The sequence below is a fragment of the Lissotriton vulgaris genome, chromosome 2_1 (assembly GCF_964263255.1).
Source record: "Lissotriton vulgaris chromosome 2_1, aLisVul1.2, whole genome shotgun sequence".
In the NCBI taxonomy this organism is placed as follows: Eukaryota; Metazoa; Chordata; class Amphibia; order Caudata; family Salamandridae; genus Lissotriton; species Lissotriton vulgaris.
The window spans coordinates 792,598,103-792,625,886 of NC_141687.1; the positions used below are offsets into that span (position 1 = coordinate 792,598,103).

Consider the following 27,784-nt stretch of genomic DNA (forward strand, 5'->3'; position numbering starts at 1 on the left):
TGAGAGAGATTTATGTCAGCACTTGGATGTTGTACAAATATGCCACTCCTCAGGGTGAAAAGAGGAAGGATAGGACTTTGTGTAAGCCCACAAAGGCACTAGTTTGAGTGGGTTCACATAATTATAAGGCAAATAACGCCTTGGAACCAGTAGCAACTGTTATGGCATTAAAGTGGTGGGCAGCGTGGAGAGAAGAATATAAAAAAAAATGCATACCTGCTGTCTCTGTGCCTTTATGCACCTCGACTCCCGGCAGTCCACAGGCTCCCCTACGTCAATCCAGACATTGCTGTAATGCCAGTATTACCCAGCATGAGAGCAGGGCGTGAATTGGTCTGAGAATGCTTATTCGGTGCTCCCTTAGGGACTACGCCCCAGTGCCTGTTCTCCACCCAGCTGTACAGCACAGCTTGAGTGGAGAGATCTAAGTGTGCATGCCGGTGTGGCCAAACCGGCATGCGCACTTGCAGCAATGCTACCACTCCTCCTCCTTGCTGCAGCAGTCCACCTGGATGGCCTTGGCCCCGCCCAAGTAATTGAGTTGAAATAAAATGATAATAACCTGCATTATTACCATTTTATTTTTCATATATTCACTGCTGCGAGAGCAGTGGAGCGATGCTCCTCTGCCTTAACGGAGAAGGTGCCGCTGCTTGGAACAACCAGGAATATCGTCAGTCTCACCAACTGAGTGGGATTTACTTGATTTACTAGTGCAGAGAATTCTGCACTTGTGTGAGAGATCTCCACATACAAGAAATCGCTTCCGCCTGCCATATATCCCTTTGTGAATTACTAGCAGGCATGAGTGGGATCAAGTTGGTTGTAAACTTATATTATTACTACATTTACCTTTGTGACTAAACCCAATGGTCCATATGGATAAAAAATTGTGGACATAACTACAATAGTTTTTTTTTAATTTCTTTTTTTGCCTCCCCTATGATTTATCAGTGCGTTTATCAGTCAGGTTTACACTCCGAGAACCATTAAATAATGACAGTTTGTGGTTTTACAGTGTTTCTTTGTTTGTGGCACTATATCTTCCTCTTTATAAAACACATAATCTTTCATGCAATACAAAGAGAAATTAGTAATCTTCCCCAGGACAATCATATCACCTCCTAATTAAAACGATAGGTGGAGTATAAAATAAACATTAAGGGCCTGATTACGATGTAGGTCGGAAAGCCTCTTACCACTCGTTGGAGGCTTTCCGACCTACAAGGTAGGTTTACATTCCGACCGCTGAATTATAATGTCAGCGGTTGGAGTGTAAACCGGCTGGGGAACCGACTGGGTTCCGACGGGCTCAAGGAGCCTGTCGACCTGTCAGAAAGGCAACATAATACCTTTAGGAAGGCGTTTCTGCCTTTCGGACATGGAACTGCAGTCAGAAGTGACTTTGGGGCCCCCTAGCAGGGCCCTCTTCTGCCCTGGCACTCAGGTTGAGGCCCTAGGAAGCACCTATGGTGCCTCACTTCACATCCCTGGTCTGTCACAATGTCTGCCACACGGTGCAAGCATGTGTAAAAACTTCCATTTCTCAATGGGAACTTGTGCTGCAGGCGGTTACCACTCACAGCACAAGCTCCCATTGAGAAATGGGAGTTTGCGGCCGTACCATGTGCGGTAGCCTCATAATAAGGTGTGCGGAACCACCAACCTATGCTCAGTCGGGTCTCACACGAGACAGTGCCGCCCGATATCGCAATAGGCCCTTTATTGTGCTGTGTTTTGATACTTATCAGGCTGCTATTATGGAACTTCAGCAACGAATGAATGAAACAAGTTTGTAAAGCGCAACAAACTGCTCCAACCGGAGCCTCCCGGCGCTAAGCTAATGAAGGGAAGCAAGTCCCTAGCCACAGCAGGATCTCTAAAAAGAAAGGAAGGCCTGTGTCTTCAGAAGTGCCTTGAAAGTGGACTCTTTGGGGATACACCTAAGATGTTCTGGAATTGAATTCCACAAACTGAGAGCCAGATAAGATAAGGATCTAACGCTAGCCCCTGCTTTTTCAACTTAGGAATACACAAAAGCTTTTGGCTCGCACAGTGAAGGGTCCTAGAGAGCCGATACTTTTTAATCTTATTCTGGATCTAGGCTGGGCCCATCTGATGTAAAACCCTGTAGGTGATCATGAGGGTTTTGAACTTTATTCTTTGCCTGGTTGGTAGCCAATGTAGTGGTATCAGACCTTGCCAAATCAGTTTTTGCTTAGGAATGTTCGATACAAGTTGAGCAGCCAAATTTTGAACCCATTGTAGTCTATTGATCAGCTCCTGTGGTGCTCTAAGGAAAAGGACATTGGCATAGTCCAATCTTGATGTAATTAGGGCATGGACAATATCTTTCAGAGTATTTTCTGGCAGAAATGTTAAGGTTTTTCTTAAAGATCTTAGTAAAGAAAAACAGACAATTGCAGTCGACTTAACCTGGGGTTCATATGAAAGGGCTGTGTCCATTTTTACCTCAAGATTTTTCGCAACAAGTGTGGGAGGAGGTTTGCCCAGCTCCTTAGGCCATATTCTGGTCATATCAATAGAAGAAGGGGTGCCAAAAACGAGTATCTCAGAGTTGTCAGAGTTGAGGCAGAGGAAGCTATTTGCATCCACTCAGTCGCTGCCAGAAAGCAGCCATGGAAGTTAGCTGTAATTGAGTCATTCAGATGGTTGAAAGCGTACATCAGCTGAAAGTCATCTGCATAGGACACAACAATAAAGCCCCAGACCTGTACAATGGAGAAGAGGGGGGGTCCATATGAATGTTAAATAGAGCATGAGTTAAGAGCCGATCCTTGACGGGCACCACAGTTCACTTCCCTATAGAAAGAAGTATAATGAGGTAAGTAAACTGCTTGTTTTCTGTCAGAAGGAAAGGATTTTATCCCATTCCAGACAGTGCTGACTATGTCAGCCTTTTCCAACCGCTGCAGTAAGATGTTGTGAGACACCATATCGAAAGCGGCAGACAGGTCAAGCAGTATTACTATCGATTATTTTCCAAGATCGAACCTAGTTTTAAGAAAATCTGTTACCTCTAAAAGGCTGGTTCTGTACTGAAACCAGCATGAAGGCCAAACTGCGATGGATGTAGAGAACTGGTGTTTATGATAAACCTAGTAATCTGACAGTTGACCAAAGACTTTAACATTTTCTCTAAGGCAGGGAGTAAAGAGATGAGTCTATAGTTGCCAAGGGTTAGCGGGTCAAGATTAGCTTTTATTAAAAGTGGCAACACCAGTGACTTTTCCAGCTTGTGGGAACAGAGCCAGAGACTAGTGACAGATTAAACAGAGAGGTAATCTGCAAGTTTAGAGAGATGACGGCTTCTACCAAAAGGTGATGAGGACAAACGTCCAACAGGAGACCAGATCTAACTTTTTGAATGATCATTTCTGAATCAGTTATAGATATCTTCTCAAAGATAGCTAGCTGGGGGTCATTATACTGAGAAACTAGTACGGGCAGAAACTTAGAAGAATCAGAGTTCTTAGAATTTATAAACTTAGAATACATTTGATCAACCTTTTCATGAAGGTCGACAAGTTGTCAAGAAGCTGCTGAGGTGACGTGGTGGTTTGTTTACCAGATTTGGTATTCAGGAAAGAATTTACAATTTTGAAAACAGTTGTGGGCACATTTTCTGCTTCTGCAATTTGAGTAGAGAATGTACAAGCTTCTGCTTTCTTGATATCTTTCCTAAACTGTTCGAGGGCAGATTTATAAGCAAGCTTGTCCTACGTGGCAAAGATACATTGCCATTTCCTCTCTAGCTTTTTACATTTAAGGTTTTCTGCTTTCATTGTGGAGGAGAGTGTAAAGTTGTACTTCACCAAATAAAGCTCATTGACACAGGTTGGTAGAGTAGGGTTTATTCCACAACATCAGCACTCACTCGACAGCAAAACGCCGGATTCATGAAATGCCACACATCACTGCATTCCATGACATGGGCAAAGTTCCACAACCATAAATTACAACACATCCTCCCACAATAAAGGAGAAGAGCAAAGCTGATAAAAGAAACAAGGATAAAGATAACATATTAAATTAGCAAGACAGAAAAAACAAAGTAATAGTGATAACAACCTGCGAAGAAAAGTAAGGCGTTAGTACAAATCATAATCCTTCAGTCTTGCAGGCAGATTCCTGCATCTACCATCAGAATTACCAGCCACTCCATCACGGGTATTCTTACTCTAAGGGTCATGACCATCTGAAGAGACAGGTGCATGAGCATTTAAAGATCTGCCAGTATACCTGACCAGATGGGACATTCTCCATATGCAACCAGTTTTAACTTTCACAAAAAATTTACGGCTGGCAACAATGGTATATGGACCCATGAAGCTTGGATTTCCTTTGCAGGTATGTCTAGGATTCTTTACCAGGACTTGATCACCAAGATACCACTTTTTACTTCTCACATGCATCTTGGAATCATAACTCAACTGGTACTTATGCTGATAGTTGGAAATTCTGGAACGTCTTGCCTCAAGAAAAATCCCCATATTGTTACATGCAGGCAACCAACATTGGTTCAATTTAGAAGAAGCTTTTCTTACCCTCAACGCTTCAAAAGAGGAACCCTGCGTGACCACGTTAGGGGCAGTGCGGTGTGCCCACCATGTTTCCATTAAGACACTGCCAAAGGACAACCTTGACTATAGAGCACGTTGGGCACAGCTCTTCACCACTCTATTCAGCCTTTTGGTTAAACCATTGCCTTGTGGTGAATACAGAGCCGTCTTCGAATGGACTATGTTAAGATCTTTGAGGAAAATACACATTTTCTGGGACACAATTTGTACCCCATTGTCTGTGACTAAAAACCTGGGCACTCCTTCAGAAACAAAAACATCTCTGAGAAACTCAATCACAGTCTTAGTATTAGCAACAGACACACATTTCGTTACAACCCACTTGGAGGTATAATTCACCAATAAGAGAACAAATGTTTCATGGGTGGGCATAAGCTCAAAGGGACCAATAACATCCAGACCTAACTTTGTCCAGACAACATCCGGGACCTCAACGGGAGACAGGAGCACATGGTTGTTGACGTGAGTCTTGTCGTTGGTGGCACAGGACACACAGTCCTTGACTACATCTTCAGTCATGTAGTCCATACCCGGTCACCAGTATCTCTCCCTCACTCTAGCTTTTGTGAGGCTTCTCCCCAAATAACCTTCGTGAGCAAGGTTAACTATCTTACTCCTGAAATCAATGGAAGGAACTACCCTGTCCCACCTCATGATGTTTCCACAATAAAACGATAAATCAGCTCTCACAGACCAATAAGATTTCATTCATGATCCAAAGTTTTGTAGTCAGGCCACCCCTGAGTTACCCACAATTTGAGGGACGAAAGCACTTTGTCCTTCCTCACGCTTTCCAACCAGTCTCCATTGGATAGTGCTGGCTCTGCAACCCAGCTCACACTCTCAGTTTCGACATCATTCTGCTCACCCTCTAAAGGCAACCGGGAAAGGCAATCATCAGATTTGTTGCTTGGCCCAGGTATATATTGTACACGGAAATTAAATTCCTGAAGACCTTCATTCCAGTGCTTGAACCGGTTGTGATGTGCTCACTGTGGCATCATGAGAAAACCTGCCCTAGTGGGCGATGATCATTTCTGACCAGAAAAGAGATGCCCCAGAGATAGATCTTAAAGTGATGTACAGCCCAAAACACACTCAGGACCTCTCTCTTAATACAGGAGTAATTAGCTTCTGCCTCTCTGAGTGCCCTGGAGGCAAAGGCAACCACCCTCTCTTCATCACCAACAATCTGGGAGAGCACAGCCCCCAATCCCTTAAGGTTGGCGTCAGTGGTCAGGATGGCTTTGCACTTGACGTCAAAGTGCCCCAGAGTGGGCATCCTCCCAATCTCACTATTGATGCTGTCAAAGGCTTCTTGGCACTCATCAGACCATTCAAAATGTACTCCTTTCTTAAGCAAAGCCCTGATGGGTTCCGCAACACTCGCAAGTCCGGACACAAACTTAGAAAAGAACAAAGCGAGTCCTAAGAAGGATCTCACTTGAACCTTGTCTTTGGTAGTAGGAGCTTTCATGATACTCTCTGCAAGCTCCATTTTGGGCTGAATCCCCTCTCCGGAGATAACAGACCTTAATCCGATGCAACATTTATGTTTTTTCACAGTAAGTCCCTTTTCTTTCAATTTCGCCAACACACAAATCAGAGTAGTTCTGTTATATTCTTCCCGTAAACCAAAATGTCGTCCTGGAAGAACAAAATGTTAGGTATCCCACCAAAGACCATTTTCATGACCCTCTGAAAGTACGGCGCAGCCGAAGCCAAGCCGAAAGGCATTCTCAGAAAGTGGTGAGCTCCCAGAGGTGTCACAAAGGATGTGAGGTGTCTGGAATCTTTATGCAGAACGATCTGGTGGTAGGCTGACGATAGGTCTAAAACACTGAAGATTTGGGCTCCCTTGAGCATGCTAATAGACTCTGAAATATTTGGTAAAGGTTGTCGATCAACACAGATCCACTCGTTCAGCCCCCTTAAGTCCACACACATCCTCACGTTGGCACCACCATCCTTGGGGGCCAGAACAATGGCGGCGAGCCACTCTGATGACTCTTTTTCCTCGATAACCCCCAGATCCAATAGTTTCTTGAGCTGAGCCTTCAAGGGTTCCACCATCATATTGGGCAGTCTCCTCACCTTATGCACACAGGTCACAGCCTTTTCTTTTAGAACAATGCAGTGTTGGAAGCCCTTGAGACAACCTAAGACATCAGGAAAAAGTATCAGAGAATTTATCAAAATACTCATAATCCTGATTCTCAGAATCTACTAACATGACTTGATCTCTAGGATCGCTTTCACTTGGGTTAAGCATGATACCCAAATCCCGCTGGTGCCTCCACCCCAATAGGTTATCGCCTCTCTCAGTTATGTAGCTTTTGCCAACTGCATGTCTGCCTTTGAATTGTATCTCAGCCTCAACATATCCAATCACAGCGCCAGATAGAGATAGCGCTAGGTACAGTCACTTAAAACATATTACTTCACTGGAAGACACCTCGGGTTGGCTTCAGCGATTGTCGCACATACTAGGGATGGAGAAGATATCACTCACGTTGGCAGGGAAGGGCTCGACTTTTGGCAAACTCTGGTAATCATTCTTAGCTCTCCTGGTCCAAGAATTCCAGGACCTTACGTGCCCCAGATACCTCCGTCTCTTACGTCTTATCTCCCTGGAGGCTCTTACTCAGCGTGATCCGCCACAGCGGTGAACCATTTACACTTAGACACGATTCCCAACACGCAGTGGACAGGGGGAGAGAATTGGGAGGGGGGGAATTGTTATTGTTTTAGATTTGGGCTGGCTTAGAGTAGGGTGGGGATTGCACACTCCAAGTGCACCTGACTGCTTTGCTGGCCGTCTTGGCCTGGCCAAACAGTCATGTGCACTTTGCATGTTCCCCACCAGGCTGCATTACACAGCCTGGTGGGGAAAATGCCCAGGCCCACAGTACCCATCTGAGCACCAATCCAGGGCACTCAGACCAATCACAACGCTGCATTGCAGCGTAGTGACTGGCTATGGGGAGCCTGGGTGCTTCCTGGTTCCAGGACTCACCGGAGAAGCAGGAGTAGAGATACGGCTGGTGGAAGAGGTAAGTGGTATTTTTTCCCCCTCTCTTCTTCTTGTACTCTCTATCTCGCTCCCTCTTTCTCTGCCACTCCCCTGGTCTCTTTCACCCTATCTTTGTTTCTCTCTCTCTCTGTCTAACCTTAGCTCTCAGTATTTTTTCTCGCCCTCTCACCAACAGTTCATGGTACCTAGGGACTGAATCCAGATAGGCGTATAAAACTACTCTGGCTATACGAGCCTGAGACCAGCCTTTGAAGATTTTAGTGTTTGAAATTGCTAGCTTTTAAACTGTACTTTGCCTGCAGTCGCATTTCTCGGTTAGACATGCATTTTTCAGCATTTGAGCTGTAAAAGTGGTAAGGGGTTCTGAATTCAGGTAGTATAACAAAGAGTGGGAGAGAGAAAGAAAGAAAACAAGAAGTGCATGAATCAGGTAGTGTATTTTCAAAATAGATTTCACTTTAGGGGGAAGCAAAGCTTATTGACTCCCACTACCCGCTCATACCGAAATATTCTAGACAAGCATGAAGCCCTGGTTCCCTCACCCGTGGGTAGTCAGACAGTATCAAAATACTGTATCAAGAAAGTCCTCTTTCATAACATGTGACTGTAGACTTCTCCCTTTGAGGGTCTGCCTGTTTGTTGTGCCGGTTCTAAACCTTTTTAGATTTCTTTTCAGAGCCACACTATAAGTATTACGGAGGGAGCACATATGGCACAGTTTTGGAGACATTGGCCCATGATGTAGCATCCAGACTCAGGCTGACTCATTATTCTCCTGAAACACCAGAGCATCTATCATTGGTTGTCAACACAAATGTAACAGAACTGCCTATTGCGCAAGCATTTGTTACTATGAACACTTGCATGTGTTATGGCTGTTTGTAGATGCGCCTTATGGTGGACCGCATTTCCCTCGGCAATTATTAGTTTTTCTCAACCCCGGCGACATTCAGATCTGCTGCTATTTTATTTATTTATTTTATTTTATATAGCGCAAACTTGGACCAAGGCCATAAGAGCATTTTACATGGGCTCCAGATTACATTTCACATGTCAAGTTTTTTTAGGCACCTGGAGATTTTGTGATATGCCCAGAATCACAGGAAGTTGAGTTAAGACGGGACTTACGTTTCCAAGTCTTGCAGCTTCAGCCGTTAGGTCACATATGCTAAAAGAGGGGCAGCAGTGTGAGCTTAAATCTTGGTTATTTTGCGGGTCTGTCTGTCTGAGGTCCCCTCCCACCCCCACCTCATCTTCACCACTCCCAAACCTCACCAGCTGCCACTGGTAAGGAGTGATTCAAAGTGGAAGATGTGTTACATATTGATTGCAATTTCCACCAGGACTATCATTTTGTGGATACTTCCTGTGCAGGGTAATAACATACAACTGCTGCATGGTCTTGGGGAGAAAGTCAATCTCTACAAACAAACATAAAGAAAATGAACATCATAAACAAGTAAATGATTTAAGTCCATTTTCTAAACATTAGAATAGGCTGGGTGAGTGTTTACACTTTTCTAATATCTCAGATCACCACCATCCTGACAGAACTCCATTGGCTCCCCTCACCAGCCTGCACCATCTTCAAAACCAGCTGCATCTTTACAAAGTCATTACAACCAGCATCCAAGCTTATCTTACAGAAAAGCTCACCATCTCTTGTGGTCTCTGCATATCCCCAGCCAGAACCCCACCAAACTGCAAACTAAATAATTTTAAAAAGTAAAAACAAGGCAAACTGGCTTTTTTCATCTATGCAGTCAGGATCTAGAACAACATCCGTGTACCCTTTAGGACCACCCCAACAATGCTCCAATTTCGGCAGGAGTTGGAGACACATCTCCCTTGTGGTAAATATTTTAGTAATTTACCTTGATCGGAATTTCTATAATATCAATAAGGTCAAGCATGAAGAGCAGAGTCCGTGGTAGTTAGAATTCAGGGTCTTTATTCAGTAACTCGAGTTAAGGGAGAGCTCCGTCACCTAAGGAGGCTCGGGAATAGTCTCTACTTTAATCCATGAAAACATGGCATTTATACATTCTTGACATGAAAAAGAGGAAGGAGCTTCCCTTGAGCAAATTTCAGTTACTTGTGTTGTAATCATACAGAAGTCATGGCAGAAGCGTCGTAACTGTGTCATAATCGTGAGGAAGTCACGGCAGAAGCAGAGTGTTGAGAAATAATCCTAGGCTGGTTCCTTAGATGAGAGAGAGAAATGGTCGTGACAGGATGTCTGGTGTCATGTCTTAGCAAACAGGAGCTGGTTTCTCGGAATTGGTCGTCGTGTCTTGGCAAACGGGGCTTATTTCTCGGAATCGGCCTGACCATAAGAGTGTGTGGTTACAACGGGGCTCGTTTCTTGGAATCGGCTTGGCCATAAGAATGTAAGGTTGCAGTTAGAGGAAGAAGTGCGTTGTGTGCAACCTTACGTTTATGTGCCTGGGTTTTCTAGTTACCATCATGATGAGCTCGGGACGAAAAAGAAAGGGTGTATAATGGGACATAAATAACGAAAAATATCCATTTTCCACATTTCCTCCTTGTCCCATAATATACCCTTTTAAGATTGTCTTTCTTAATCTACCTCTATGTTCATTAGGTTGTCCACTTGTTTCTGTAACATGATCTTTTCCTTCTCTTTCTTTCTAGTTTGGGGTCTGGGAATGCAGGTAGTGATACAGAAACTACAGAGTGCTGGGCCACACTGAATACAGAGGCAACAGGTGAAGAGAATGGCTAGAGCGAGACCTATTATCGTAAGGGTCTTCCATCCCCATGAGGACAGGAGGTCCCAGAGCCATCCCGTCAGGGACCAGGCAGCAGTGTCTGTATCTAGTTTCCTGGAAAGTACATGAAGGCGGGAAATAGCAGAATACACCGAGGGTGCATTATCTGGAATATATATACAGCAGCTGTACCCGATCAGTTCACATACGCCACCACGGTCGGCCAATATAATATCTAGAACCATGCTGTTCTGCAACGTCATGAGTCTGTCGGCAGCCATCTCAGCTGTGATGTTGCTTAATGCACCGGCTGTTTCGTTTATGGCTCCCTGGACTACACGAGTTAGTTGCCTTATGTGGCGGCTGTTGATCATGGGCCCACAGAAAGGGATGATTCCTTTAAAGAAATCGCCAGCCTCTTGGTCCGCTGTATCTTCAGCATCTATGGCCCCCCTTCACCGTCTATTAATTACGGTCGGAGGGTCACTTAGATGGTAATCTGCTGGGGCGGTGTAGGTAGGGGGGAGGAGCAATGCAATGTAGCACTTCCCGGACCAGCCTTGGGGTAGCCAAGTACGTGCGTGAGGTCCACAGATAAAATAGGTGTTGGGGGCAGTGGCCATCGTTGGGAAATTTAGGTCAGGTAGGGTAAATGTCTTATTACACTCAATGTCTCCCATTTTCTGACCCTTGCCCTTTCCTCTTACACAAAATAGGCCCTTATGGGGCACAGCCCATCCTCCCTGTTCTGTCTGTCTCTTTTGGACTGAAAACGTTTCCCTAAAGGAGGTAGTGTCGTTAAAAAGGGAATAACTGGTATTTTCATTATTATCTGCTCGTCCCCATGTCGCGGTGAAATTTACCATCTTTTCAACGGCTCGTACTGTCTTTGTTTTTATCTCGTTCCAGGTACTAGTGTTCTTGGCCTTGATCTCAGGAATGTTTCTAACAGAAGCGGAGAATATCATAGAGAGTGCATAGGTAGATCCAGCATAGCCAAAAGGGAGAGGGATAAAAGGCATTCCTCCGTGTACGGAATGTGGCATTAAACCACAGACCCAACAGTTGGTTTTGTTAATAACCATTTGGTGTTGGTGGAGTGTGGAGATGAATGTGTTATTGAAAAATTCTTTTCTTCTATTTTCGAGATGTGGAGGGAGATCTACATGTGAATGCATAGCTGTGTTATTCAAAAGCGTGGGGGAAGAAGGTGGGAAAGCTAGATGAAGGAACCAACCTAGGCAAGCCGTGATACAAAAAATAAGAATCATCATAGAGAGGAAGATTGAAACTTTGTTATGTAATAATTTTACGTATTTAAACCTATTTTCCATGATTGGCTGCTAGTCTGAGTCAATTATGCATACATGACCGGACACTTCCCAGCAACCGCTTCACCAGAACTATGTCTTGGACTTAATTAGCCACCGGTAGGTCAAGGTCAGATGCAATATCTCTAGTTTGTTTCTGATGGGATCGCAGCCGCGATCTGTACTCTTCTTGAGGGGAAAGTTCAGGAAGGGGTGAAATAAAGTCTGTCGTTTCAGTGTCTATATTCTCGGGGTCAGCAACAATGTCAGTAGGAGTTGGTCCGAAGAATTTCTTACAATGACTGACATGGAGCCACCCTTTTCTTCCTTCCACCTTGACTGCAGTCCTCGTCGTGAGTAGCACCAACTTGGGAGATGTCCACCTTCTTTCCAGGGGGCTGGCGCGATCAAAATTTTGAATCAGGATCCAATCCCCAGGTTGGATGGCGTGTTCCTCGGGCGTTGTTTTGTCTGGAAAGGCTGCAGCCACTTGTGAATGCAAGAGTGTAGTGCAGACATCAAAGAAGCTAGGTAATCTGTCAGAACATTTGAATCAATATCAGTTAACTTTCTAGGGGATGGGACACCCCAGATATTCGGAGGTCTCCCATATGTGACCTCATAGGGCGACAGACCCGTCCGGGAATGTGCCACCATTCGCATGTAGAAGAGAGCAACCGGAAGGGCTGTAACCCAGTCTATTTGTTTGTCAGCACATATTTTAGCTAGTTTGGTCTTTAAAGTCTGATTATGTCGTTCGACTAGGCCTGCCGCTTGGGGTGTCGAACACAGTGGAATTTCCAGGTGTATCCCAACAGTAAGGAAACAGCCTCCATTAGTTTAGAGGAAAATGGTTGTCCATTGTCAGAGTATATGACTCTTGGCAACCCATATCGGGGGAAAAATTCCCTCATCAATTGTTTAGCTGTCATCTGGGCACCGTAGTCTGGGACAGGGTATGCGTCAGTCCATCGGGTTAAGGTACAGACTACTACGAGGACATACTTATGTCCCCGACATCTTTCCATTTGTATGTAGTCCATTTGGAGGACTTCAAAGGGGTAATTTGGGCGATGGAACCCTCCTTGTTCAACCGAGACACTTTTCCCTGGATTGAACTGACAGCAAATCATACAGGTTCGTACTTTTTGTTTGGCTGCTGAGCGCAGGTGCTTGTTATGCCATACCAAATTTAGACTGTCCAACATCCCTTTTTCTCCTAGATGTGCGGGGCCATGGGTAGTTTCTATGATTACAGGAACCATTATGTCAGGGAGAAACCATTTGGACTTATCTTTTTGTTATCCAGCACTGATCTGTGGGAGAACCTCCCTCTTCTTTCCATTTCCTCTTTTCGGTCTCTGTAGCTTGGTTTTGGATATCTACTACATCTTTGGCAGGATCGATAACTGGATAAACAGTCTTAATGGTAGTTTCAGTATTCAGTGTTCCTGTCTGAGCAGCGTGTTTAGCTGTGGCATCCGCCAGAGCATTACCTCTGGTGACAGAGTCCATGACTTTTGTGTGTGCTTTGCATTTCAGTATAGCTACTTCTGCGGGTCTGTGTATTGATTCTAGTAGCTGAAGAATAAGATCCCCATGCTGTATCTTAGTTCCATGAGAGGTTAGAAAACCTCTCTCCTTCCACAAAATTCCAAAGTTGTGGACTACCCCGAACGCATATTGCGAATCAGTGTAGATGTTAACCCGTTTCCCTTTTGACCACTCGCATGCTTGTGTAAGAGCTATGAGTTCTGCTGCTTGGGCTGAATGCACAGGTATTCTGGCTGCTAGGAGGACCGTATTTTCTGTAGTGACAGCATAAGTGGCTGAAAGTTCGCCTGTTTGGAGGCGCATACAGGAACCATCTACGAACAGTGTGTGTTCGGGTGCACTTAAAGGTACGTCTACAAGATCAGACCGGGGTTTTGTGACTAATTCGACTATCTCTAAGCAGTCGTGAGTTTGGTTGTCTACTGGAACAGTGGGTAGCAGCGTAGCTGGGTTGAGGATATTGCATCGTTTGATGATAATGTGGGGTTGGAATAATGTGACTTCATAACCTGTGAGTCGAGCTATGGTCAAGTGTTGTGTCTGTGTCCTATTCAAAAGTAATTCTACCGCATGTGGGACTTGTACTTCAAGAGGATGTCCTAGCACTATGGAATCACTTTGTCGAATTGCCAGAGCCGTAGCTGCAACGGATTTTAAACAGGCAGGCAAGCCTTGTGCAACAGGGTCGAGAGTACTGGAGAAATAAGCACAGGGACGATGTTTATTGGCCTGTGTTTGTGTGAGCACTGACAAGGCTGTACCTTCCCGTTCCGTGACGAAGAGGACAAAAGGTTTGGCATAATCGGGTGTAGCTAGGACAGCATAATGCTTGTTTAAGGGTGTCAAAAGCAAAGGTATGGGCAGGTGTCCATGGCAATGGAGAAGGGGTGGCAAAATCGGAGGTCGTTAATTGTATCAGGGGTTTGGCCAAATAGGCGAACTGGGGAATCCACTGCCTAAAATAGGAAGTGAGGCCAATAAAAGCACGGACTTCTTTCTGTGTCTTAGGGACAGGAATGTTAAAAATGAGTTGGATCCTTTCAGGTGTGAGTGCCCTACCCTCCTTTGACAGAAGGTGTCCTAAGTATGCAACCTGCTGTAAACACAATTGCAATTTAGTGGGTGATACTTTGTGGCCATGTTGTGCAAGAAACATTAGGACAATTCGTGAGGCATGTTCGCAATCCGGTTCGGAACGTGCGGTGATCAGTAGGTCATCGACATATTGTAACAATGTCGTATTGGAGGGCAGGGCAATGTCGTCCAACTGTCTTTTAAGTGCCTGACTGTAGATACTGGGTCTTTATGTATACCCTTGAGGAGCTCTTGTGAAACAGAAACTACAACCTTGTAGTTAGAATCCGAATAGGTGCTGACTGTCTGGATGAATGGGTATACTGAAGAAAGCATTTTTAAGGTCAATAACGGTAAAATGTGTGGCATCAGGATCTATAGCTGTTAGCAGAGTACTGATGTCTGAGACCACAGGGTACTGTGGTACCACACATTTATTGAGCTCACGTAAGTCAACCACAAGTCTGTAAACTGGTGGTGCACCGTCATCTGTTTTCTTTCGCACTGGCAAAACTGGCGAATTACATATGTTGGAAGGTACCTCTCTGACTACTCCTTTTTGTATCAAGTCATCGATAATCTGAATAAGGGCTTGTTCCGCATCTGGAGGTAACTTGTATTGGCGGACACGAGGTAGGACAACACCTTCCTTTAACGTGACTATGTGTGGTGTAATATCCATGAATCCTACGTCAGTTGGATCCGTAGCCCATAATGTAGCAGGAATGTCCCTTAATCTGACATCTAACTCTCGAGTGGTGAAATGACCTTTGAAATCTCGGAGGAATAGTCGGATTCCTTCCGGGGAACAGCATATCACAGCACCCAGTTCCTTTAATATCTGGATGCCAAGTAGATTTTGGGGACAGGACTTAGTATGTACCAAATCGGTGGAAGTTGTAAGAGGGCCAACCTGAAGTGACACTGATTCAGAAACTTTGTTGATGACTGGTGTACCTGAAAAACCCAAGGAAATACTATTTGGGCCAGAGAGGGGTACCTTGGGAACTTCGTTGTTTTGTACTGTCGTCCTACTGGCCCCGGTGTCAATCAGAAATTTTGTTTCTTTACCTAGGAGCTTAGCATGTACATAGGGACCCTTTTGGTTGACGGGGACCGGGATCAGTGGACGACTATCGTGTTCCTCCCAGCTATCTCATGAAATCGTGGGGAATTCAGGATAGGATGACACTGGATACTGATAGAGTTGTGTGGCTAATTTAGTATCAGCTGGGGAAGTTGATGTTGGAGCAGAGGGACGAGTGGTATAGGTGCGAGGTTGTGTCTTTCCAGTAGCAATATCGTGTTGTAAGACTGGACAATCACGTACAAAGTGGCAAAGGCTTTTTGCAATAATTACAGGTAACCCTTTCTTGTGATACTGGAGGTTGCTTATGGGTCTGAGGAATTGTATTGGTCTGAGGAATTGTATTGGTCTGGGCTACCAATACCTTCATTTTAGTATCTTTTGTCCTTCTTTTCTCCTGTTCCTGTTCGTCTCTAATTCTGTTCTGATGGTACTGGAGCATCTGAAGTGCTTGTGAAGGGGAACTTGCTTGCCAAGTGCTTTCAACTTTTAATACTCTATTTTTGATCATAGGTAAAACATTTTCTACAAATTTTGAGACAAACAATCGACTATAGGCGTCTCCACCAGAGGAGAGACCGCTATTGATAAGAAAACATTTCTCTAATCTTGTATAATAGTCCCCTATATCCTCATCTGGTTTTTGTTTGCATGCAGAGATAGCATCCCAATCTTCCTTTTTAGTGGCCAACAACTGGGAGAGTATTTTCGGGAGAAGGCGAGGGAGTTCCAGAACTAGAGATCCCAGGCCTTGTCCAGGATCACGGGTATTTTCTTCTGTCTTTAAAGCTGCCCATGCTACCTTTTTCCCTTCAACCTCCCAATCTTTTCCCTTTAGTTTGTCGTATGTTCCTTGAGGCAGTAGGACTTTGAGGAGAATATTGAGATCCTTATAAGTAAAAGAACCCATTTGAAGAATATCCTTGAGTTCCCTATGGAATCCCGTAGGATCTTTTTCATGAGAAGGGACCATTTTCTTCATTTCTAATATCTCTAGTTTTGTCAAGGGAGTGTAGACAAATGTTTGTTGTAGCTTTCCTGCAGAATCTACGACGGGGTGCACTTCTCGGAGGGGAAATTGGCCTTGGCCGTACTGAGTGGGATTTGAGTCACAAACATCAGAAAGGTATTGGACATAGCGTTGTCGCTGATCCAGGAAAATGTTGAGGAATTCTTGTCCCCTTGCCACCCACCTCCCTTCTAGACAGTCTCGTAAGAGAGGATGTAACATTTTGGGCGGGTAGTCAGTGTCTTCGTACAATGTAATGAGGTGTTGAACCATATAGATGCTGGCTAGTCTTTGAGATGTCATAGGGAGCGATAAAAACATTTGAGCGACTATGTCAGGGCCGTATATATAGTATTGGGACACCCAATGGGTGCTTGATCGAGCGAGTTCTTTTTCTTGTGTGGTGAGTGGAGGTTCGTCGTCCATCCAATCATCCAGGGCTTCTTGTGTTAGTTGGAACGATCTATCTGAAGAAGCTGACAATGTTTTAGTCTTATTCCTGAGTTGTCCGCTACTTTGGGAACGAGGGATACGGGAACGTACTGCTCCTTGAAAAGTAGTTCCTTCTTCCCTGTCTTCGTCTGTACCCTGATTCTCGGTCTCCTGGGTCGGGGCATTTTTCTGGTGTGAGTCAGAAACCTTACTGGTAAAGAGAGGGATGAAGAGATCTATTTATTTTATTTTATTATAATTTCCCGCTACCACTGCTTGATCTAGCTGAAGTAGGTCGTCAGGAACCTTTTTCCCAGCACTTGAGATCATACGGATGAAACAGGTAATCATAAATCGTGAGAGACATTTTCTATGAGCGATAGGTCTATTTTTAATAGCCTCTTGTAGGACTTCTAAATTTTCTCCTGTTCGGAGAGCCTCGTAAATTTTATTCAGGCAATTTGTGATATTTGGTACCTCCTGTATGCTTTCTAGAGCTTCCTGTAAGCGATAGGAGACATCTGCTTGTGGACCTTCCCCTGGAGTCGGGTCGTACTCACATTCTAACATAGGTAAAACACCACCCGTAGTGTTAGGGATGGGTTCCGTCTGGGTAACTACTCGTCTGGCCGCTATTTGATTAGTATAAGCAGGAGGTGGTTCCATTAAATAGATGGTAATGAAGTCTTCGGGCACGGAGGGAACCTTAGGACGTGGAGGTGCTGTGGGAATGTTAGGGTCTGAACTACCATCGGACCCTGTCTTTTGCGAGAGGACGGGATATATACCCGTCACGGAGGCCGAGACCTCCCTTTTCTTTTGTTCGAAATTATTATCCTCATTCTGATCCTGTAACTTTCTCATCTTACTTTCTTCTGACATTCTCTTTGCTTTCTCCACTTTCCCTTGCTCTTTCTGTTCCCTTCAATGTGCTTCCTTTCGCCATATTTCGACACTCTCTAACATCGAGGGCCTTGTTTTCTTTTTCCAACATTTTTTTCAACTGCCATGATACAATTTAAATCCCATGTGCCACTCTTTGGCCATCTGATCGCAATTTCTAAATCTTGAGTGTAATCTTCCCAAAGATCTAAGTACAAGATGGCACCAATTCCATATTTCGTATACATGAAGTAACCAGGAGTATCCTTCGGGGGGACTGGTACATGTTGTTCCAGTAACCCCTTCCGGGTACCCAGTTTACACAATTTAGAAAACAAAGGCATTGCGTCAATATATAAAAAATTTACACTAGAAATGAAATGAAATGATTTCGCACTTGTATAGCGCACGACTACCCGTAGGCATCTCGGCGCTTGTACGAATACCGCCGAGGAACCCTTCCTGGCCTTTCCCTGTGAGGAGCCCACTTCTGGGGACCCCCAAAGGTGAAGTCAGGAATCCTCAGCGTTGTTGGGGCCGTTGTAGAGATTAAGCAAGCTATTGCCCAGAGGTGCAGAGTGGGACTCATGATTAGAATAGGCACCGAAGCGAGAATTATCAGGTCCGAGGAAATTGAGCCCGAGACCCGCTGAGGCGGGAATTGAACCCTGGTCCCGGCCAGACTACTGCATCAAGGTCTGCCGCTCTAACCATTGAGCCACACTTCTCTACTTGATAACTTGATATACCCTGAGTATCAGAGTACAAACATACCGTTTTCTAGAAACCTAGAACCCGTCTTGACCGTGCTCTGAAAATCAGAACCCGTCTTGATACACCCCCAGCAGTACTCACCGAGGTGCAGAGAACTTGAAGACCTTGAAGATCTGGTCACTGGACTAGTTACGCTGCGCTCTTGTTCAGGGACTTGTCGGGGTTCTGAAGACCTCGGACTCGGCAACTTCACAAGGTTCGGGCTCTGGGTCGAGACTTCCGCTGTCGTCCTTACCGCCTCGTGTGGATGGTCAGGCCGTGCCACAGCCTCTCCTTGGCACGAAGGAGTTCATGCAGGAACACCCCACATTGTGCACTTTGAAGTCCGTCAGTGTTCTGGAGAGACAGGTTCGGGTCTGCATCACCGGCGCGTGGGGAGAAAGGGAAGTCCCTATTCGGGCGCCAATTTACTGTGGTAAATATTTTAGTAATTTACCTTGATCGGAATTTCTATAATATCAATAAGGTCAAGCATGAAGAGCAGAGTCCGTGGTGGTTAGAATTCAGGGTCTTTATTCAGTAACTCGAGTTAAGGGAGAGCTCCGTCACCTAAGGAGGCTCGGGAATAGTCTCTACTTTAATCAATGAAAACATGGCATTTATGCATTCTTGACATGAAAAAGAGGAAGGAGCTTCCCTTGAGCAAATTTCAGTTACTTGTGTTGTAATCATACAGAAGTCATGGCAGAAGCATCGTAACTGTGTCATAATCGTGAGGAAGTCACGGCAGAAGCAGAGTGTTGAGAAATTACCCTAGGCTGGTTCCTTAGATGAGAGAGAGAAATGGTCGTGACAATATGTCTGGTGTCATGTCTTAGCAAACAGGAGCTGGTTTCTCGGAATTGGTCGTCGTGTCTTGGCAAACGGGGGCTTATTTCTCGGAATCGGCCTGACCATAAGAGTGTGTGGTTACAACGGGGCTCGTTTCTTGGAATCGTCTTGGCCATAAGAATATACGGTTGCAGTTAGAGGAAGAAGTGCGTTGTGTGCAACCTTACGTTTATGTGCCCGGGTTTTCTAGTTACCATCATGATGAGCTCTGGACGAAAAAGAGAGGGTGTATAATGGGACTTAAATAACGAAAAATATCCATTTTCCACACCCTAAAGAATCCTAAAACCAGCTACCTCTCCTAGCACTCGCTGAGTTTATGCTCATCTTTGACCATGTACAGAGCTCTGCTGCCGTTTGGCTAGGGTCGGGCTATAGAAATACCATATACATACATACATTACTAAATAATCAATCTTAGTAATTTTTCTTTTCGTATATATTCACTTACTAATGAATAGCCATGCATCCGAAAATTAACACATCACAATAAGAGAGAGGACATTCCACTGATGATTCCTAACTTCGTAAAAATATGATTCTCTGGGAATTTGGATCTGTGTCTTTGTGCTCATCTGCTGGCAGTAATTGTTGTTTTTATTTGTTAAGCAACACATGCAGGTTTTATTAAAGTTAATGAGTTGAAGGTAACCAAAAACGCTCACTTTACCCTTCCAGATATAATATTGTAAGTCCGTCCTTGGATAACATTCTAAGAAAACAAGTTACTTACCTGTAACTACAGTTATCCAGTATTGGTATCTTTCATAGATTCACATGCCTGAATCATTCCCCGTCGCCGAGGCGGGAGTCCCACAGTAAATAAAAAAGTAGTGCCAACGGTAGATAACAGTAGTAGGCCCAAAAGAAAAAAGGCCTGAGGCCTAGAGCTTAGTAGCCTATCTACATCATTATGCTAAAAGAACCAAACTTTGTTCACAACCAATCAGCTATCAGCACCCTATAGAACACTCTCTGCAGAGCCAGCTCTCCTCAGATTTTCACTGTACGTCGTGTGGAAGGGAGTCTTCCTGAGCGCCACTCACTTTTTTCTTCAATATGTCTGACAAGAAGGCCTTGTTCAAGCCCTGCAGAACCTGCGACAAGAAGAGAGTCCATGTTGATGATCAACATAAGGACTGCATCTACTGCCTCTACCCAAAGCATGAGGCAAAAGATTGTAAAATTTGCCGTACCTTCCCTTCTAAAACTCTCAGGGATAGGGAGGCAAGAGTCCTGTTGTGGCTTAAATCCTCTGTTATCTACCTTTAGCACTGCTTTTTTATTTACCGTGGGACTCCCGCCTCGGCGACGGGGAATGATTCAGGCATGTGAATCTATGAAAGATACCCCAATACTGGATAATAAACATTTCCACTGCAGCATAAAGTGTAGCGCTAGCCATCAGACTTCAAGCAAGTAGCAGTATAATTGAATGCACCAGTTTAATAGTATTTCCAATACTTTACAATACATAAAACATTCCACTGATAATGATGGACATGGTAGATGGTTTTTAGCAGGAAAGTATCAAAGAAAAAGTATGCAAAGTACGTGGTAATAGGGAGGGTAATGCTAGTTTCTATAGCTTCAGCAGGTCCTACTTAACAAATATTTATTTAGGCGTTTGCATTATCTGTTTGGTTCTTATAACGCTTCTTTTAAAAAACATGAACATCGCAACAAACAAGATCGATCGGGTGACTTTCATTAATGATAGAAGCGGTGATACAGCGTAATGAACAGCAAGCATGGACATTGTTGAGGACAGTTGTACAAAAATACACCCGAAACCAATTGGGTTCTTGTCTCTCTGCTCCAGACACAGCTTTTAAAGTTAGTTGCAAAATACACTCACAATTTTAAATTAATGTATACCTTAAACAGAACAAATCTCACACTCACACAAAAAGACCATTAAACATTGTGCCACTGCTTTGAGAAGTATGGACTTTTTCCTGTTGCTTTGAGTATCTCATCATGCACTATAATACGCCCATTGAAGAAGCTGTTCAGTTGTGTAGATTGTGTACTTTGAGCTCTGAATGGCCATTTTTGGTGGACTCCCGAAACAGATTCTGTATTATCTGTATTTTGATGTAGATTATTAATCATTTTTTTGTTTTTAAATGTTGCCAACAGTGTTTCTTTTGATGTTATCTCACCCTCAATTCAGTGTGTTGATGGAAAATCTGGAAAAGCAGGAGTTTTCACACATGGGGCAGGACACTCATCACGGATGGGATAGAACTGCTCCACGCACACAGATATGACACTCATGAGGAAGTTTTTGAAGGACTGACTTCCTTCTTGGGTTCTTTACATATAATAGATACTCTACTTTACTATTGCTCCATGTTCAATTTCAAATGCACACAAGCTTCAAATAATAAAGAGAGCATGAAGGGCTAGAAGGATGTTTTCTGTTTTTTATGTCTCTCAAAGTTATTGTTGTGGCTAAATAAAATACTCCTTTTTGCTATCGGTCAAGCCTTCCTGGAGGGAAGGATCATTTTTCAACGCAGCATCCGCAGTCTCTGCAAATTCTGTGCCCTTTGCCTCGTTGGTGCGATAGCTTCCCTTGTGCCGGTACATGTAACGCAGCAGCACGATCAGGAGACAGAGTACAACCACCACCACTGCAGCAATGACACCTATCAGTGAAAAAATTAATGTCAGTATGAAGTCACAAGCCTCTGCTATGATCCTAACTGCTGAAAAATATTGCATTCATTATCGTTTACAGATTGCATATTTTCTAAGAAATACAAAGGGCAAGGCATGCACTTCCTGCCAACCAAGGATATTTTCTTCTCCGTTGACATTCATAAATTAATGTACCTGATCCAGAAGTATAAATTCTGGGATGTGTAGCGTATTACTAAACTTATGTGTGGAAAATCTCTGAATTTCTTATGCTCCATGTGCATACTGGTTTGAAATAAGATATATTAAAAATATCTTTCAGCTTGATTCCTTCCTCTCAATCACAAGGAAAATATTATCCATTAAATCTATTTAATACTTCTATTCAACGATGAAAATTCGGAATATTAATGTATTTTCTGCACAACTTAGACCTGGTTCATTCAAGTCTGAGTTTAGAGTCATTAAATCACCTTTATATTTCTGGATGTGTCAGTCACGCCTTTCAGCTCAACCGTAGTCACTACAAGCTACTGGGCTTTCTTTCTTTGGGTACTTCCTTCTTCTCCAAGTGTCAATGGTTCAAGGGCTTGGTTAGTAGTGAAGAGCTCTGCTGTCGCTTCTTGAGCAAGATTGGATGAGCTGAATGTTTCTCCTACAATAATCCTATCTGTACCGCAAACTGTATGGTTCAAGGAGGGCCATCCATAAACTTTTCTCCTGTATATTACACATTGACATTGTTTCTTGATGTCTCAACTTTCTCTGTATAACATCTTTTTATTTCATATACTGTTCATAGCTTCAGATGTCAGGCCAGGGTTGGGGTTTGAAAAGTATCCGGGTTGTGTATGTTGGTTTCTCACCATGGAAATCGTCACCTTGTAAGTTACTCAACATCCTTTAATAAATACGTGTTTTGAGGAAGGTCCTACAAGTCTCAGCCCTCAACTATTGTATAAAGTCACCTGGAATTACTGGGCCTGCTAGACCTGTGGATTCTTCATTCTGTGGCCAAATCCTCTCCTATTAACACCTACTCCCAGCAGGTGGCAAATGGAACTGGGAGAAATATGCAGGATGAAGTGGTTCTCAAATGTAGGATGGGGTGGTTCTCAGGGGATCGGCCAGGTTGTTGGCAGGTAGAGAAGAGTTTCCCTGCCTTCTCTGTGACATAGGAAAGAATCAGGTATTGGCTGGGCAGCACTTGTGAGAACAACTCAAATTTGGGACCTTATTAGTGACAAATTCTTTAAACTGCTAAACCTATGGCCATTAATGATAACAATTAATTTCACGAAATTGATCAGGAGGATTCCTTCTCCATCAGTATGATAGATAGAGCAAGCACATTTAGTAATTTTAACAACTTTTTGGCCTCATTTATAGCTGTAGAACAGTGACATGTCACCTCAGATATGACAGTCAGAGGTAAGACGAAACAATTCTATGCCTCATTAAGTCCGAAAAGCGCAGTATTGCTATGCAAAGGTAGAGCTTGCCCCCTTTATAGCATTCAGCATCTAATGTCAACTACTCCCCAATTTGCATGACTTTTTAGAGATTTTCTTCAGACATCTTTTCAAATGATAATACATTTGACAGAAACTCAGATTAACAGTTGCACAACCTGCTCCTGAGAAAAGTGCTAAAAGGCTATGGAAAAGATACAAGAAATATAAACTTCCAGTCATTTGAGAATCCTCGTTTAGCAGCGCCAAGCTCAAAAGTGAGGATGAATATCTCCGAACTGAAAGCAATACTGACTTGTGTATAAAATTGGCACAACACAGGAAAGCAAAATGGTAGTAAAAGATTCCATCAGCCGATACAGCGATTTCAAAGCAAAGATTATCCGCCCGATTCATCATAGAAAATTGCGCTCGCAAAGGGCCAGATTCTGAGAATCTGGCCCTTTGCGAGTGCGATTTTTGCATTTGGGATTCATCATCCCAAACGATCTCGCAATTTTGCGAGGAATTACATTTAAGGAATCTCTATTTGAGATTCCTTAAATGCAATTCATCATGCAAATTCATTTTGCGAATTCGCAATTTCTGGCCGCAATTTACCGCGAGGTCAAACCTCGCGGTAAATTGCGAAAACTCAGAAAAATGCATTTAAATGCATTTTTCTGAGTTGCATGTTACACACACACATGTCCTTTGGACATGTGTGTGTGCAACACCTGTGTCAAATGTCATTTGAGGGGTGCTACAGGGTGTCCTTGGGACACCCCTGGCACCCTTCAAATCGCAATCTTATTTGCGATTAGCTAATTGCTAATCGCAAATAAGGAATACTCCCCATTCATTTTGGCCCATAGGAATGAATGGGGAGTTATTCCTTATTTGCGATTAGTAAATTGCTAATCGCAAATAAGGAATCATTAGGAATCGCAAATATTTTTGCTATTCCTACATGAATCCCGTTTTGCGAGTCCTCAATAGCGATTCGCTATGAATCGCTAATAGGCCCTTGCAAAACGGGAGATTGATGAATCAGGCTGTATGCAATTTCACAATCCTAACATTTCAGAAACATGTTCCATCTTGATTTTTCAGAGCGACTGGTCTGCATTCAGTGGAACACAATTTCTTTCATCTCTGGTCATCGTGCACATGATTAAATTTGAAAATAGCTGCTATTATTGCTTACTTGATAGCATAGTTCATATTCAGTGTACAGGGGTCAACATAAAAAAGGAGGTCAAATTACACTCAGAAGTAGATTTTTAAATCTATGTCTGAGTGTGGTTTTACTACTTTAATAAGTTCATGAATTCTTATTGGCGTCCACCTGCAAAACTGTGCCTGGTGCACGTAGCCATGCTGATTTCTTTTGGAAATTACTTGATTTCCAAGTTTGGAACCCCCTTTCTCTGTGTGGTGTTCCTGTGGCAGGGGAATGGATTTCCCTGTGCAAATGCTCATTATTTTCTTTTTTGCCTGCAGGTAAAATATTTTTCCATATAAAGAAATCATCTTCTCCTACAGCCCCCAATATATTTAGTGAATTTTCATTATTATTATTATTTATTATTTGTAATGCGCAACAAATCATCCCCAAGGGGATATCTCGGCGCATGGGTAGCAGACAACATAATTAGGGAGTGCTCATTAAAACAGCCAGGTTTTAAGAAGTTTCTTAAATTGCACCAAATTGGAACACGCTCAGATCTCATCAAGCAATCTGTTCCAGTGGGCGGGGGCTAGATGAGAAAAAGCCTGCCCGCCCATTTTGGTCTTCCTGATTCTCTGAGTCATCCACTTCCAACACTGGAGAGAGATTTATGTCAGCACTTGGATGTTGTACAAATATGGCCCTCCTCAGGGTGAAAAGAGGAAGGATAGGACTTTGTGAAAGCCCACAAAGGCACTAGTTTGAGTGGGTTCACATAATTATAAGGCAAATAACGCCTTGGAACCAGTAGCAACTGTTATGGAATCAAAGTGGTGGGCAGAGTGGAGAGAAGAATATAAAAAAAATTGCTTACCTGCTGTCTCTGTGCTCTTCTGCACCTCGACTCCCAGCAGTCCACAGGCTCCCCTACGTCAATCCAGACATTGCTGTAATGCCAGTATTACCCAGCATGAGAGAAGGGCGTGAATTGGTCTGAGCATGCTGATTCGGTGCTCCCTTAGGGACTACGCCCCAGTGCCTGTTCTCCACCCAGCCAAACCGGCATGCGCACTTGCAGCAATGCTACCACTCCTCCTCCTTGCTGCAGCAGTCCATCTGGATGGCCTTGGCCCCGCCCAAGTAAGTGAGTTAAAATAAAATGATAATAACCTGCATTATTATCATTTTATTTTTCATATATTCACTGCTGCAAGAGCAGTGGAGCGATGCTCCTCTGCCTTAACGGAGAAGGTGCTGCTGCTTGGAACAACCAGGAATATCGTCAGTCTCACCAACTGAGTGGGATTTACTTGATTTACTAGTGCAGAGAATTCTGCACTTGTGTGAGAGATCTCCACATACAAATAATCGCTTCCGCCTGCCAAATATCCCTTTGTGAATTACTAGCAGGCATGAGTGGGATAAATTTGGGGGGCGTGGCTATGCACGCAACGAGACAAGGCGTCCTCGGGTAGAGCTCCTGCGTGAGCTTCCCTTTACCGGGGCATTTCTCCGGTAATTACCCGGCACAGCACGCCCACACTACGGGAATTGCAGCTCGGACCCACAGGCCACCACCCTGCCCAAAATCGTGCTGCTGGGTGGCTCCGGACCGCACCGCACCGCGTCGGCGTAAACCATCACGCAACCCCGGGGTTCGCAGCGGAAGTCCAGGCCGCACTACTGGGCCTACAACGAGAGGAAGCAGTGACGAGACCGGACCGCGGCGCCGGGCCCGAGCTTACGGCCCGCCGCAGGGAGACCGAACCTGCACCAACAGTCCCTGCCTGTCGCCTGGTGCGACATCGTGGGTCACGGATCCGAGGCACACTTCCTGCCTGCAGCGCTCGGCAGGAGCGGAGCCTGCCGGACTGGCATTCCCGAGTGCACCCCAGTGCGTGACTACCAGGAGTGAGCGTGGGTGGCCCTCCGGGGGACCCCAGCAGCAAGCATCGAGCCCCGGATGGTAGGAGGGCGCGTTCATTGAGAGTGTGACCGACCGAGGCCCGGGACCCTGTAACCTACCAAGACCGCCCATACGGAGCGGCGCCCGGAGACCGCCGGGCCCCAGCCTGCGCCCCGCCGCAGGGAGACTGAGTCTGCACCGATACTCCCTGCCCGTCACCTGGTGAGACATCGTGGATCACGCACCCGAGGCACGCTTCATGCATAGAGCTCTCGGCGGAAGTGGAGCCTGCCGGCCTGGCACCCCTGACCGAAACCCAGCGCGTGACGACCAGGAAAAGACGCAGTGAAGGCCCGGACCTGTAAGTAGCTCACTGGGGGCCCCCTGCAGCAAGCGCGTCCCAGATGGCAGAAGAGCGCGCTCACTGAGGGAGTGACCGTCCGAGGCTCGGGACTATATACCCCATCAAGACCACCCATACAAAGCAGCGCCCGGGGATCACCCGGGGCCACGCTACGCCGAATCACCACAACGACACACAACCCGTGTGACGCGACTGCTGGTTTCCGTGGATGGCTGATAGATCGGATCGCTCGCAACGCCACGCGGCATAGCAGTGGACTGGCTGGGGCTGCGGACACTGCGGGGGCCCGGGGCAGGACATTCCCTGAGGGGCCTGCAGGTGGCCGCCGGGAAGAAACGCCGCTGCGCTCGGGACCCGGGACACATTCATGGGGGCATCCTGCTGTGAGTAAAATGCTCCACATACTCAGAGGCCGAACCTGGAGGGGGCGCGAGCGTCTGCAGTTCGGGGCCCTGTAACCCGCCGAGATAACACGCGCCACACAGCGACTGGGGGAACTGAGCTGTCGCACCCACTCATGTGGCAAGATCACCAGCGGGCACGTTACGCTGGAGGAGCGGATCACTCAAGACGGCGAACGGCGCAGCAGTGACCAGATTCACGCCATAGACCACACTGACACCCAGGGGCTGAGGTCGACGGGCGAACACGAGGCATGCAAGACGGCGATTTGGCCTAGGAGAGCTTAGTGGACACTACTCTTTTGTGGCAGGCTTGCCCACATGCACTAGAACGCTACAGCCTGCTCTGAACGGACATGTGGCGCTGTGAATACAGCCAGGGCCCTGCCGAGGCTCCTATCCCCCCTCTCTGCCCAGGCGTGCTTCCTTGCCTGCGCCTGTTGAGACCGAGACGACACCCGGGCACGGTGCTGGTCGCTGTACCCACTACCACATCACGGACACCCTCAACACTGCCCATGT

General features: G+C 45.1%; 1 protein-coding gene across 1 annotated transcript in view; it reads right to left on the reverse strand.

The window, feature by feature from the left end:
- Nucleotides 1-20,754: 20,754 nt before the first annotated feature.
- LOC147731173 (glycophorin-C-like) overlaps nucleotides 20,755-27,784 on the reverse strand; it is a 219,970-nt gene continuing 212,940 nt past the window's right edge. Inside the window, exon 3 of the mRNA XM_086956165.1 lies at nucleotides 20,755-21,977. Within this exon, the coding sequence (XP_086812291.1) occupies nucleotides 21,781-21,977 (197 nt within the window). The 3' untranslated portion in view covers nucleotides 20,755-21,780. The remainder of the gene's footprint in view (nucleotides 21,978-27,784) is intronic.